The sequence below is a fragment of the Augochlora pura genome, chromosome 11, assembly GCF_028453695.1.
Source record: "Augochlora pura isolate Apur16 chromosome 11, APUR_v2.2.1, whole genome shotgun sequence".
Classification (NCBI taxonomy): Eukaryota; Metazoa; Arthropoda; class Insecta; order Hymenoptera; family Halictidae; genus Augochlora; species Augochlora pura.
Window position 1 is genome coordinate 14,938,656 of NC_135782.1, and position 13,266 is coordinate 14,951,921.

The 13,266-nt window shown below is 38.4% G+C and overlaps 1 protein-coding gene, 1 long non-coding RNA gene and 1 other non-coding gene across 3 annotated transcripts; 1 reads left to right on the plus strand and 2 right to left on the minus strand.

Moving 5' to 3' along the window:
* Positions 1 to 633: 633 nt before the first annotated feature.
* On the plus strand, positions 634 to 4,552 carry LOC144476950 (uncharacterized). Its single transcript, XR_013495125.1, has 3 exons — positions 634 to 1,263; positions 2,670 to 4,014; positions 4,093 to 4,552. It is a non-coding gene; the product is annotated as an uncharacterized LOC144476950 (long non-coding RNA).
* LOC144477402 (U1 spliceosomal RNA) lies at positions 1,106 to 1,271 on the minus strand. The gene has a single exon (XR_013495188.1). It is a non-coding gene; the product is annotated as a U1 spliceosomal RNA (small nuclear RNA).
* A 3,644-nt stretch (positions 4,553 to 8,196) lies between the features above and the next one.
* Positions 8,197 to 12,889, minus strand: LOC144476949 (very long chain fatty acid elongase AAEL008004). The gene is made up of 3 exons (XM_078194297.1): positions 12,811 to 12,889; positions 11,939 to 12,210; positions 8,197 to 9,261 (listed from the first exon to the last, which is right to left on the minus strand). The coding sequence occupies exons 1-3, from the start codon at positions 12,857 to 12,859 to the stop codon at positions 8,707 to 8,709; spliced, it is 876 nt and encodes a 291-aa protein (XP_078050423.1). The 5' UTR covers positions 12,860 to 12,889; the 3' UTR covers positions 8,197 to 8,706.
* Between the last annotated feature and the right edge of the window lie 377 nt (positions 12,890 to 13,266).

Sequence of the window (13,266 nt, forward strand, 5' to 3'; positions counted from 1 at the left end):
TTTTAATCGGAACCATCGATTCCTCACGTCACGGTGACATGAAAATTATTTCAGCTCGATCAGGGCCCTCGTATCGGACACGCGCTGCCCCGTACGCGTATGTATGCGTGACACGCGGCTTCCGGAGGGTGATGGGGATCTTGATTTTATTTTCGAAACGATTCCATCTGTCGTGCAACTGCCAACAGGCACGATCGCGTACACCGATCGCAAAAAAACACCGTGGAAAAACGACCGCCTGATCGACCAAACATCCACCTCCCCTCCGGGTTGTTGCATCGACTAGGTAAAGACGAGGCGCACCACGTCGACCTCGAGACAAATCTGTCGTCCGATGTTTAACCCTTTGCGGTCGTATTAATTTTATGCATAAGTCATGCTGGTCGTAATTAATTTTCTCTCAGTGGACAGTAGCAAGATAACAATAATAAAAGAAGGAAAAAGAATTTATTAACTCCGTTTTAATGTTTAGACATATGTAACGCAATAATAAGTTTTAATTTTATCTAAAAATAAAAAAGATAAATAAATTGCTTTGGTGGCCGAGAGTAGACATACGAGCGCAAAGGGTTAAACTATTGTTGCGGGCTTGTTTTATAGGGACCGATAAGATTGACGGATCGGTCGCGTCACCACCCGGTTCAAGGGCATGTCAGACGGCTCGCGATGGAAAGCAATTTCCGGTGAATAGTTTTCGATGAATTCAGTGACGTTCGGTGGATAAATTTCCTCGTTATTGTTATGTTCTAATTTTATTCTATATAGATATGAATAAAAGACGTAGAATACATTTCCGGTGAGAAAAAAGTTTGCAACAACTGACAGGCAGGTATCCCTCATTTCCTCGGAGTTAAGATAAGACGGCTAAAGTGGGACTAGAATACTAGCTGAAGTATTAGGCGAAAACTTTTCCGCGAATCGTTATGTGTGACAAAGAGAGCAGGTTCGATGAACATCTGCGATATAGTGGGCGCGAGATAGTGGATGCTGACTTTATGGACCGCGTAATTCCAGTCTATTCCACTATATTCCACTCTATTATATTTTCGTTTACTCTACTACACTCTATTCTGCTCTATTTTACTCTGATATGCTTGATTTCAATACGTTATTGCCCATTCTCGACGAACAAAAATTTTACGTCCGAGATATCCACATTAGGGATATTCGCAAGGATCAGCTCAACCGCAGTGCAATGGAAGTGGAGAAACCTGGAGTGCTCTGGAGGAACCGCCTTCGTGATCACGGTAACCTCTATGCCAGGTAATTCTACATTATATTCGGCTCCATTCCAATCTATTCGACTCTATTCCACTTTGATCCACTGTATTTGACTCTATTCCACTTTGATCCACTGTATTTGACTCCATTCCACTTTGTTCCACTCTATTTGACTCTATTCCACTTTGTTACACTCTATTCGACTCTATCCCACTATGTTCTACTCTATTCAGCTATATTCCACTCCATTTCACTTTATTCGACTCTATTATACTCTCTTCTACTCTATTCATTCTATTCGACTCTTCCCTATATTTTTTTCACTCTATTCCACTCTATACTGCTTCATTCTACTCTCGTTCACTCTATTCCATTCTGTTAGAGTCTATTCTACACTATAACTCTACTCTATCCCATGCTATTACAGCTCAATATATTCTACTGTATTCAACTCTATTCCATTCTCTTCTCCTCCTGTATCCCACTCTATACAACTCTATTCCACTCTATACTGCTCTACTCTACTCTATTCCGTGTAATTCCAATTTATTTAACTCTATTCCTCTCTATACTGCTCTATTCAACTTCGTTACACTCTATTCCACTCTGTTAGAGCTTATTCTAAACTATACTGTACTCTATTCCATGCTATTCCAATCTATTTCGCTCTAATTCATTACGTCTCAATCTATTCTATTCTATTCAACTCTATTCCACTCTCCTCTACTCTATTCCACCCTATACTGCTCTATTCCACTCTGTTCAGCTCCATTCCATTCTATACTGCTCTATTCTACTCTATTCCACTCTACTAGAGCCCTTTATAAATTATACTCTACTCTATTTCATGTAATTCCGATTTATTTAACTCTATTCCACTCTATTATACTCTCTTCTATATTATAGTATTTCATTCCTCTCTATTCTACTCTGTTTTCCATTCTATTCAACTTTATTCTACCTTACTGTAATCTTTATGTAATATAGATCTTGTTTAGAGCTAATCTAGATCTAATTGAGACTTAAGAGCTGGGAAAAAATCTGAAATTAGTCCTGGCTTATGTTGGACATAGTCCAGACTTAACCTAGATCTAACTAAAATCTATAACGTGGCATAAACTCTGGAAATAATCCTGAATTAATCTTGACTTAGTCTAGATTTAGTCTAAACCTAGCCTAATCTTCACTTAGTTTAAATTTAGTCCAAACCTAGCCTAATCTTAACTTAGTCTAGATTTAGTCTAAACCTAGCCTAGACTTAGTCTAGACTTATTCCAGACCCAATTGAATTCGCTTAAAAATCAGAAAGGAACTTATGGAGCACCCTATATAAATATGAACAAATTTAATCATAAATATATAAACCAAAAATCTATATAGATCAATGTTACACACTAAAAGCTTACTCTATCGTCTTCTAACACCTCTAATTTTCCACCATGGCTTAGAAACGCCGACGAGCTTTGATCAACGCCGAATACTATAGTGCATCGGCGCAAACAATGCAACTCGCTCAGCGAGGGGATTCCTCGACGTCAGCTCTTCCGAGAAACATGTTATCGCCGAAGGAACAAGAGCGGCGCGACATTCCAGGAAATGGGACGGCCCAACCTAAAATCAACGTTGCGAATCTATTCCACGGAGACGAGTGTTAAAAATTTAACGGCTTTGCCGAACGAGAAACAGAACTTTCTTGCTTTGGGGGGAGGGGCACACACGACGACGCCTTTCGGTCCGGAATACTAAGAAGTTCATGAATTTTTTCCCGCGTGTTTTAAAGTCCGTGTTTACCTTTGTCCAGCTGACTAATTAAAACACACGACCATTGATCCGTGAACGGAAAGCGGGCATAATGCTGACGATGGTGGTACGGTAATGTATATGTACTATACTATGGTATACTACGGTGTTGTATATTAAGTGGATTATTCTACATGTTCTATGTTATATGTGTTTTGTATTAATATGTATTCTATATTCTCTGTTCTATACTCTGTATATTTTATTTTCTATATTCTGTACTCTATATTCTATACTCTATACTCTATACTCTACATTCTATATTCTATATTCTATATCCTATATTCTATATTCTATATTATGGTTGTATACTCTGTATTCTATACTCTACAGTATGTTAAGGTAATATATTCTGTGTTCTATATCATACAGAATAATCGTATATCGTACATCGCACAAACTATATAATATCTCACATATCACACATTATACATCATACATACGCATCACATATTACATACAACAAATGCCACACTATTAACACATTCCGTGCCACGTGTACCATCGATGGTACATGCTTGCATATTTATTTAATGGGCTAAAAATAGTTTATAACAAATCTAGCATTAAAGAATTAATTTCCACCACAAGAATGGGTCGTAATGAATTCGTTTCATTATTATATACGATTATTAATAATTACAGATAATATAGCAAGTTTTAATAGAGTAACAAATGACTAGAGTGAAGAGTCGAGTAAAAATAGCTCGGCATAGAACGTGTTAATTGATATTTTTTAATCTACTAACATACTCATCTCTAATATTCCCGAAAAAAAAAACAGAAAATGTACGCGCTCAACTCTCGAAAGAAACGATGCATATAATAATAATTTCCCATAAGAACGCCATCCGATTTGGCAGTGTTTCAGATATCTGCTGCCACTGAAATGTGATTAAAGCGTTCGAACACAATTTCGGCGTCTCGATCTCGTTATATCGACGTCGCCGTATGAAAAATAGATGACATATATAGAAATAATTATGCAATAATGTACGTACAATAATTATTTACATATTGTGTTAAAAATAAATATTAATTATTTACATATTTAAATAATTATTGTGACAGTTATACGTTGCAAGATGAGCGTTACTATATCGCTGAGCTGCTGATATCGCTCGGTCAACGACCTCCTCCATTGTTTGCAAATAAAAAAACGTTGCATCTCGAAGGACACGAGTCGACTCGAGGCAATTAACCCTTTGCCGTACCATTTTCTTCGCAATTATTATGAGAAGAATGTTTTTGATCGCACTAAATTCGTCGTTTTTATATTACAGAAAATAATTGATTTTTATTCTTTTATTTCCAAATAAAATCAATTCTAATATTCTACTAAATAGAAATTATTTTAATTCAAGGTGGTATAATTGTAAACATCAATAAAAAAATATCTAATTTTTAACGAGTTACGTTGTTTTTATAAACACCACATAATTTCTAAAAATAGTGCCAAAAAATGCAGGAACTTTGTAAATAACGATGCAACAAATTACCAGACAAATACCTGTTAATTGCAAAAGTCCGTGACAGCAACAATTGTCCGCGGTGACGCCTCCCGAATGAACCAGCACACACCGATCGGTGTTCCGCCTAAGAATTTCCCCGTAGCACATCATGGAACGATATATTCGCGTTGCGAAAAACGAAGAAACCGTGACTGTGAATTAATACGTCGAATGATGCGTGTCGCGCAGAGATCACACGAGCGAACGAACAAGACGGCTCGCGATGGCGGTAGCATCGTCCCTAGCGTAGCGTTCGCGTGCATCCTATTTCCCATGCACGGCACCGTCTACGGGAATTATGCAACAAAGGATTGTACATCAACGATTAGACCGGACAATGGATTCCATTGTTATCGAATTTGTTAGCTGCGCGTGAACAACGAACACCGTCACCGACGACAAGGCGAATTATTCGCTCGAGTTATTCGCGCATTCTCTCTCTCTCTCTCTCTCTCTCTCTCTCTCTCTCTCTCTCTCTCTCTCTCTCTCTCTCTCTCTCTCTCTCTCTTTCTCGCAGCGATCGCATTTTCCCGGAAACGAGTGCTGCAAATACGAAGACTCGATTGTCTTCGTGTACTCGGTTTTTGACGCCGTCGCATTAATTCGACCTGTGGAAGTGCGATGTGACACAATGACGCGAATCGGAAATATAATTTTTAAATGCGCAATTGTTTATTACGCGATCTGAAAGGTATGAGGGTGTTCCATAAGAAATTAAGCCGGAGGTATTACCGTTTTGCTTGTTTGTCATAAAAGTTAAGACATTCTTGCTAAATATTCATCGAGCTGCGTTTATATTTTATTTGGGTAGAATAGAGCAGAATAGAGTGAAATAGAGTAGGATGATAAAGTATTGAATCGAATAGAGTGTAACTGAGTAGAATGATATACTATAGAGTCGAATAGAGTGTAACTGAGTAGAAGAGAGTATAATTGAGTGGAATAGAGTTGGATAGAGTGGAATAGAGCTGAATGGGGTGAAATAGAGCTGAATAGAGTGTAATAGAGTAGAATATAATGTAGAATAGAGCACATTATAGTGAAACATGATGTAACAGAGTTGAATATAGCAGAATAGTGTGGAATAGATTAGAATAAGGTTGAAGAGAATGAAATAGAGTAGAGTAGAATGGAGCAGTATAGAGTTGAACAGAGTGGGAGTAGATTTTGATAGAAAAGACTAGAGTGAAATAGATTGGAATTACATGGAATAGAGTTGAGTATAATGTAGAATAAGCTCTAACAGAGTGGAATAAATTGGAATAGAGTGTAAAAGAGTAGAATAGAGCAGTATAGAGTAACATAGAGTAGTATAGAGTAGAATAGACTTGAATACAGTGAAATAGAGTGAAATTTTAATCAGTAATTTATACTGACCAACTATCAATGCATTATACAATATCATACAAGATTCCAAAAAGTAAATCTGATATCTGTCATGAGAATAAAAAAATATCGGTACTTAAAAAAACAGTTACTATAGTCCAGTACTGTAAACTATCGTACTCTATTTAAATAATTATTTAATATCAACTAACTGTCAACAAAATAAAAAATATCGGTATTTAAATAAACAATTACCATAATCCACTAGAGTTGTCTCTGAAATTCGCTCTTGAACTGAAACGGAACTGATTGTTAGCCTAAATGACACGTGGTATTTACTGACGCGTATGTCGCGTTTTGTTTTGTAGCACAGCTTCGTTGTAATTATCTCGCGTGAATGGATTCCAAGTGTCATCTCGTCCCGTTCAATAGATCGCCGTTAATATGCGTGTCATGCACCGCGTGTAATTACCATACTCGGCAATGCCAATACCACCGAGCGACAGTTTTAGCATGAAGCGGATGGAGAGGTCACGTGGGTCCCTTGGTCGTGACCCTTAACCATGACGAAACACCAGACCGGTAAATAACCAAATACATATCCGTATGAACGTTGTTGATAGTGACATTGCCACGTGGGCTTTTGGAGACCGACGATCGATAGATCGTTTAAACGATTACGAAATTCGATCGAAAGTAACTGCAACCAGGATTTTTTCCGTTTACTAATTTATAATATTTATAATATTAAGTAATTTCTATTTTAAGAAACGTCTTCGTTAGGGATTCCATAAACATTTCCATTTTGAACCTATTTGTTTAAATCGATTCTTTTAGGATTAAAAAATGTTACATATCAAATCGAGGTTCGAAGTTCGAGATTTGAGTTTCGAGGTTCGAGTTTCAAGTTTCGAGTTTCGGGCTTCGAGATTCGACTTTTGACATTCGAATTTCGAGGTTCGATTATCGAAGTTCAAAGTTCAATTTTCGAGCTTCAAGATTCGACTTTTGACATTCGAGTTTTGAGGTTTGAAGTTCGAGGTTCGAGTTTTCAGTTTTCAGTTTCGAGTTTCGAGGTTTAATTTTTGAGATTCGAGTTTCGAGGTTCAATTTTTGAGATTCGAATTTAGAAATTCGACTTTCAAGGTTCAACTTTCCATATTCAAATTGCGAGTTTTGAGTTTGAACTTCAATAGTCGAATCTCGAACCTCGAACCTCGAACTACGATCTTCGAAACTCGCGAGTCAATTCTCGAATCGTGAAACTCGATACTCGGACTTCGAACTTCGATAATATAATAGATAGTCAATTGCTTAATAATGGAAACAGTCTGACATCAAAGACAGGTCGATTTAATATGAAACAGGCTACTTATATATAATACCTAATCAATTCGAAGGTCCCACATTAGTAACTCTTACGTCGTAGAAATAGATGACTCTTCGAAATCTTTCACCTCAAAAAAGCAATAAATCAGTGTTACGAACAAATCTTGACTGAAACATCTACAAAATAATTTATAAAATAAATAGAAAATATTTAATAATAAATAATTAATATATATACTAATATTATTACTAATATCATTACTAATATCATTTATGCTAGCATATACAGACTTTAGATACACCCTTAACAACTTTCTTCATTTCAAGACAATTTTCCAGTAGCAATGTTCTAATTTAAATCATCAGAAATTTAAAAGTTCATACCCTAACAAAAAAAAGACAGACTCAAATTTAATAGAAAGATAAAACAAATTTTAAAAAAGATAAATCCAGAATTAAATAGAAGCGAATACAAATTTCAAGTTCAAACTCTACTAAATTCTTTCAAGAAGACCCTTTAGAAAGCATGGACCTTCTTCCAGACATAATATTATTATAAAATTTCATAATATTAAAACACACGAGTCACTCAAGCAATGACCGACAAGCCTTGCAGCTCACTTCAAATGGAACACAGTAAATAAGAGAAATCTATTTTGCCGACCGATTTATGTATCGACAGAGCAATGATCGATAACCGACTCTTGCTCTGATCGATTCCTTCTTTATCGACAAGGATGGATTTATTACCATGTGAGCCGCGTATGTGAGCCTTCTCGTATCGATCGGGGCGTTCCGTCGATCTATCGCATCGTTTTCTGTATCCTATCATCACTATACCTTTTTCTATATTTTTCATACTATCATTATAACACTAAGATCTTTCTCCAACGATACAATAACATATAATTATAATTATTACCACTTTATGCTCGCCGAAAAGCGTCCATCACGATTCACCGTTCCTTCCAACAAAAATTAAAAATACGAATGAAGAAATCAATTCGACTACATTGCTCATTATTTTATTCATTTAATAAAAATAGTATTTTACTTATTTTTAGCAAACTGTGTTCGTGTTTTACAAATTTAATTAACCTATCAGAGAAGATATTATCAATCCGTACAAAAAAAATTCCATTCGTTTGTTACAAATAGGATCAGTTCATTGGAAATTCTATCGATCCGTTAATAGTTTTCATTCGATCATTAACAATTCTATTTATTCATTGAGAACTCTCGTCGATGCCGGGAGGGGGAGACTGCCACCCGTTAAAAAAGAAAAAAAAATTGTATAGCAGTGATTCGAAAATAGTTACAAGCGACGCACTGCGAACAGGTAAACAAAATTTCTACGGCAATGTGGTGCTCGAACATTCCTCCGTGAAGTACGTCCAACGATAGAGAGAGGGGGTGGGGCACGATCTTCGGCATCTGTCGCTAGGCGTCAGATGGCGCCAGCGAGCGATGGGATTAAGCGTAAGAGGGACAAATCTGTGCTACGGTTCTCGTTGCTTCTCTAATCCGTTTTGCCGTTTGCTTTCACGCTTTTGCTTCTCCTGTCGCTGGCTCTGCTGCTACTGTTGCCGCTGGCGGTACCCGCCTTGCTGTCCTTGATCCTCCGGTCCATCACGTAGTTCTCGTAATAGAACGAACCGAACATCCAGAGGAAGACCGTCGAGTTCAGGGTGAGCAGGAAGATGATGAATTTCGGGTACGGGCAGCCGTTGAAGTACATCTGTATGTTGTGCAGGAACACGAAGGCGAACTGGACCAGCTGCATCGTTGTCAGGTACTTCTTCCACCAGAGGTATTTGTCCATGTGGGGGCCGAGCGCGGACAACAGGTAGTAACTGTACATGACCACGTGGACGAGCGTGTTCAGAAGGCCGAGAAAGGTGCCGTGGCCGTTCGGCAGCCACCTGCACCCTATCCAGCCGCATATCGGCATCAGCGTGTGGTGGAACAGGTGCAGGACGCTGATCTGACGGTTCTTCTTGCGCAGCACGAAGAACACCGTGTCCAGCAGTTCCACCAGCTTGGTAAGAAAGTACAGGTGCACCGCTCGCGCCATCTAGAGGAGCACGCGGTAATCAGTCGGGCTTTGGTCGGTAAAGCGATAAAATCGGGCGGGAAACGGTGCGTCGTTTTTTTTATGTCGCGGATTTTTAATAAAAGACCGTCGCCTTTGGTTGCCAGGAGGAGAAATTAAGCGAACGTGCAATCCATCTTTGGTCAATGATAATTTCATTTTCAGGACATCGGTCGCGAAATAAATTCTTCGAATACGATTTTATTTATGTATTGTTTCGTTTTAATTTGTAATTTGTACATTTCGAAAGATCGTAGATGCATAAAGATCATGTATGATTTGTAGAGGGTGTCCCAACAGTTATTTAAAATTAGGAAATGAGGTTATGGCAAGGTTATGTTAATAAGAGATTCTCGAAGTAATTTGAAGCAACTTTTTCCTTAGCGGAAATGCAATTCGTGGCTTCGTTTAAGAGTTATTAAGGAGAAGCGGTAACCAATGAGAGGCGATGTCGGCTGGCGCGACGCGGCCGAGCCACACAGCGGACAACGCCTAATTCCGCTGAGGCCGCGGCAATATCGCGCCACATGCTCTCGTCTCCCATTGGCCACTGTTTTTCGTTGATATCTCGTTATCGAAGCCTCGGAGAAAAATTTTGTTAAGGAAATAGTTACTCCAAATGACCTCAGGAACCTCTTATTGTCCGATTTTGAGTAACTTTTGCGACACCCTGTATTTTGTCTCGTAATAAGTCCGTTCGCCGACCACTGACACCCAGGAGAAGACGAGAAAAATTACAGGAATTCATACCAACAGTTCAAGTTAATATTAAAATATGTTTGCGTAGAGCTATTTTTATGCAACTTAGCTTAAATTAAAGCTGAAAGTGTCTACTTTAAAACAATGTTAATGAAATTACAATATAATGGCGAGATCATTTTGAAAAATTGAAAGAAATCGACCTCTGATATGGTGGGATCAACAAGATTTAAAAGAAAATATTGAGATGATTTTTAAGACACGATCCTTTGCATCTATTTCCAAGCAACTTAGCTTAAATTAAAGCTAGAAATGTGCACTTTAAAACAGTTACTCTACTTTGCCATAAATAAACGCAATCTGACTCGCAACACAACCAAATATAACCTCCAAACTACAAAAAATCTCCAATCAATTATTGCCGTCGATAAAGTAGTTTCCTAACCTCGAAACTGCAGCACTCAATATACCGGGTGATCAGAACGACCGCGATATCTCTGTTCTACATGGATAATGTGGGCAACCAATGTCCGATTATTGTAATTGTTGCTAGTTCTATATCGACAAATTTCTAATTCAATTTATGCCGGTCGTTGGACGCTAGGGAATTCGGCGCAGTGTTTCCCACGGTTGCGAAAATCCATTCGATCATTTCATATCTTGCTAAATGGCCAATTAATTGCGCAAGAAGCCGGCTCGCGGCGGCGCAAAGGAGAAATACATCAACGGCCGGCAACAAAGTGTCCGCGCGGAGAGGCCGGACGAATCCAAGGACTGTAACTTTCAGAGGACGCGCGGATTAAAAACGTACGAGAATTCAATATTTCGCCCCTTCACTTCTCGCGCTAGCGTCTCACGGCAATGGAACAAGTTCCGACCAATAATGGCGACGATGTGCTAGAGCTGTAATTGGACCACGGGTGTTTACGAAATTCGTGACTAGATGGCACGGTGTTCCTGTTCCAGATCCATGGCAGATCGAGTTGCGTGACGAGCCGCGGCGAGGCGCATCTGCATAAACATAAACAGAATGACAATGCCAACGGCGACTTCCGGGTAGATCGGTGACCTTAATCGAGGCGGAAGAGAGACCGCGGACTGTCCTTCCCCCGATGATCACGCCGGGAAGCTAATATTTACCCTAACCTTGTTGTCACGATTTCTTTGTCTCGTGGATACGCGAATTCGGTATTTAATGTTCACACGAAGAACGTCGGAGATTAACGTTGACCATGTGGCGAAATAATTGGAGGAGTTGTGGCGGGAAATGTTTCAGGTTAGGTACGAAGCATGGAGCTGCCAGTGTTGCCACCTTGAATATTTTGTAGGCTGGGGACGTATACATAATTCAATTTTTCAAAATGATCTCGTCATTACATTGTGATTTAATTAACCCTGGTTAAAGTAGACACTTTCAGCTTTAATTTAAGCTAAGTTGCATAAAAATAGCTCTACGCAAACATATTTTGATATTCACCTGAACTGTCGGTATGAATTCGTGTAATTTGACACGATCATGTAATTGACAAAATACAGGGTGTCCCAAAAGTTACTCAAAATCGAACAATAAGAGCTTCCTGAGGTCATTCGAAGTAACTTTTTCCTTTACAAAATTTTTCACCGAGGATTTGTTAACGAGTTATCAACGAAAAACAGTGACCAATGGGAGACGAGAGCATGTGGCGCGATGCTGTCGCGCCAGTCAGCGGAAGTGGGTGTTTACTCGACCTCGCCTCTCATTGGTCACCGTTTTTCCTTAATAACTCGCAAACAAAGGCGCGAATTGCATTTCCGTTAAGGAAAAAGTTGCTTCAAGTTATCTCGAGCATCTCTTATTAACATAACCTTGTCATAACCTCATTTCTTAATTTTAAATAACTTTTGAGACACCCCGTATATTTCCCTGGTTGAAATTCATCAAGTATCTGTTGCAAGCAGCATCACAGCAGTAATTACGTACCCTAAGCGCCTTTGGGTTATCCGAATAGTCAACTGGCTGACAGGTGTAACTATAGTCGAACAACCATCCGCTTATCAATGCCTCGTAGAAGAGGTACAGGCTGATGATCACTTGTCCGACGTTGTATAGTATCATCGGGTACTTCAGTTCGTACGGTTTTTTGTCCCTCATGTACCTAGGGCCAGCTGACATGGAGAAATAAAGGTAACTGGCTAGGATCATCAGCAATGGTCCTGGATTCCTTATCAGGAACCAATCGATGGTCCTTGGGTCTGCAAAATTTATTTTTCATTGATATTTCTTTAACAATTTTCATTAAAACAGAATTTACCAAATGCCATAAACGAAGCAGAAGAAGAAAATGGAGGATTCGTGAATCGTACTATAGATTTTGGTCTCCTAACCTATAAAATTATTTTTACATTCTGTCCATTTTATTATGGTTACTCTTTTGTTACTATTATTTATTATTTATTCATGTAAAGGCAATTATTATATATTTATTAAAAATTATGGAGATTTGGTAATTCGAAAAGTCATAGAATATATGTATAAATATAAATATATATGATAAAATATATATTTATATTTATACATAATAAGATATATCTATAAATATAAATATACATAATAAAATATATATAAATATAAATAATAAAGTATATATAAATATAATTATAAAATATATATGAATTTTCAACATATACAATACATAATTTCTCCAAACCCATTAATATTTAACATATATAATTCCCCAATATTCTCATCGATTCACTAAATGCAAACAAGAAAAAAATTCAAGCATACATTTTATGTAATAAAAAGCAGAGAGCAGGCAACGTTTATATATATATATTTGTATAACACTTTACCATGTCTGTTGTACATGACGTCATTGTAGGCCTCGATAATGCCCGACATTGTCCTCGGTGGTTCTTGACCGGCTGTCACTGCAACAGAAAAAGAATGGAAGCGTGTAACAGCGAGACAATGCCACAAGGAGTTTGGCTCCAGTTATCCTTGCCCGGAAGTGGCAACGCGCCGATATACCACGCTGAGATCATTGTAAAACGCGACTTATTTATTCATAATTATAAGCCAGATTTTTGGGTTGATATACTTTTGAGGTTGTTACGAGCCGAGGGCCACTGCACACGTGGCCGGAGGTAAATGAGTTTGTGCGAAAATTTGGGAGGATTTCGTGGACTGGCCGTTGCCTATTTCATCAACGGGTCGCCACCTAGGTGTAGGGATAGTTCACGGACTGGCCGGTGCCAATTTCATCACCGGGTCGCCGCCTTGGGTGTAAAGGTAGGAGATTGCGTGGA

What these genes read in the sequence shown, in the direction of transcription:
- LOC144476949 (XM_078194297.1), bottom strand. Translation starts at nt 12,859, where the DNA reads ATGTCGGGCATTATCGAGGCCTACAATGACGTCATGTACAACAGACAT. An exon ending in CGTCATGTACAACAGACATG is followed by an intron (nt 12,211 to 12,810) that starts GTAAAGTGTTAT and finishes TAAATTTTGCAG; the next exon opens with ACCCAAGGACCATCGATTGG. An exon ending in ATAACCCAAAGGCGCTTAGG is followed by an intron (nt 9,262 to 11,938) that starts GTACGTAATTAC and finishes GTGCTCCTCTAG; the next exon opens with ATGGCGCGAGCGGTGCACCT.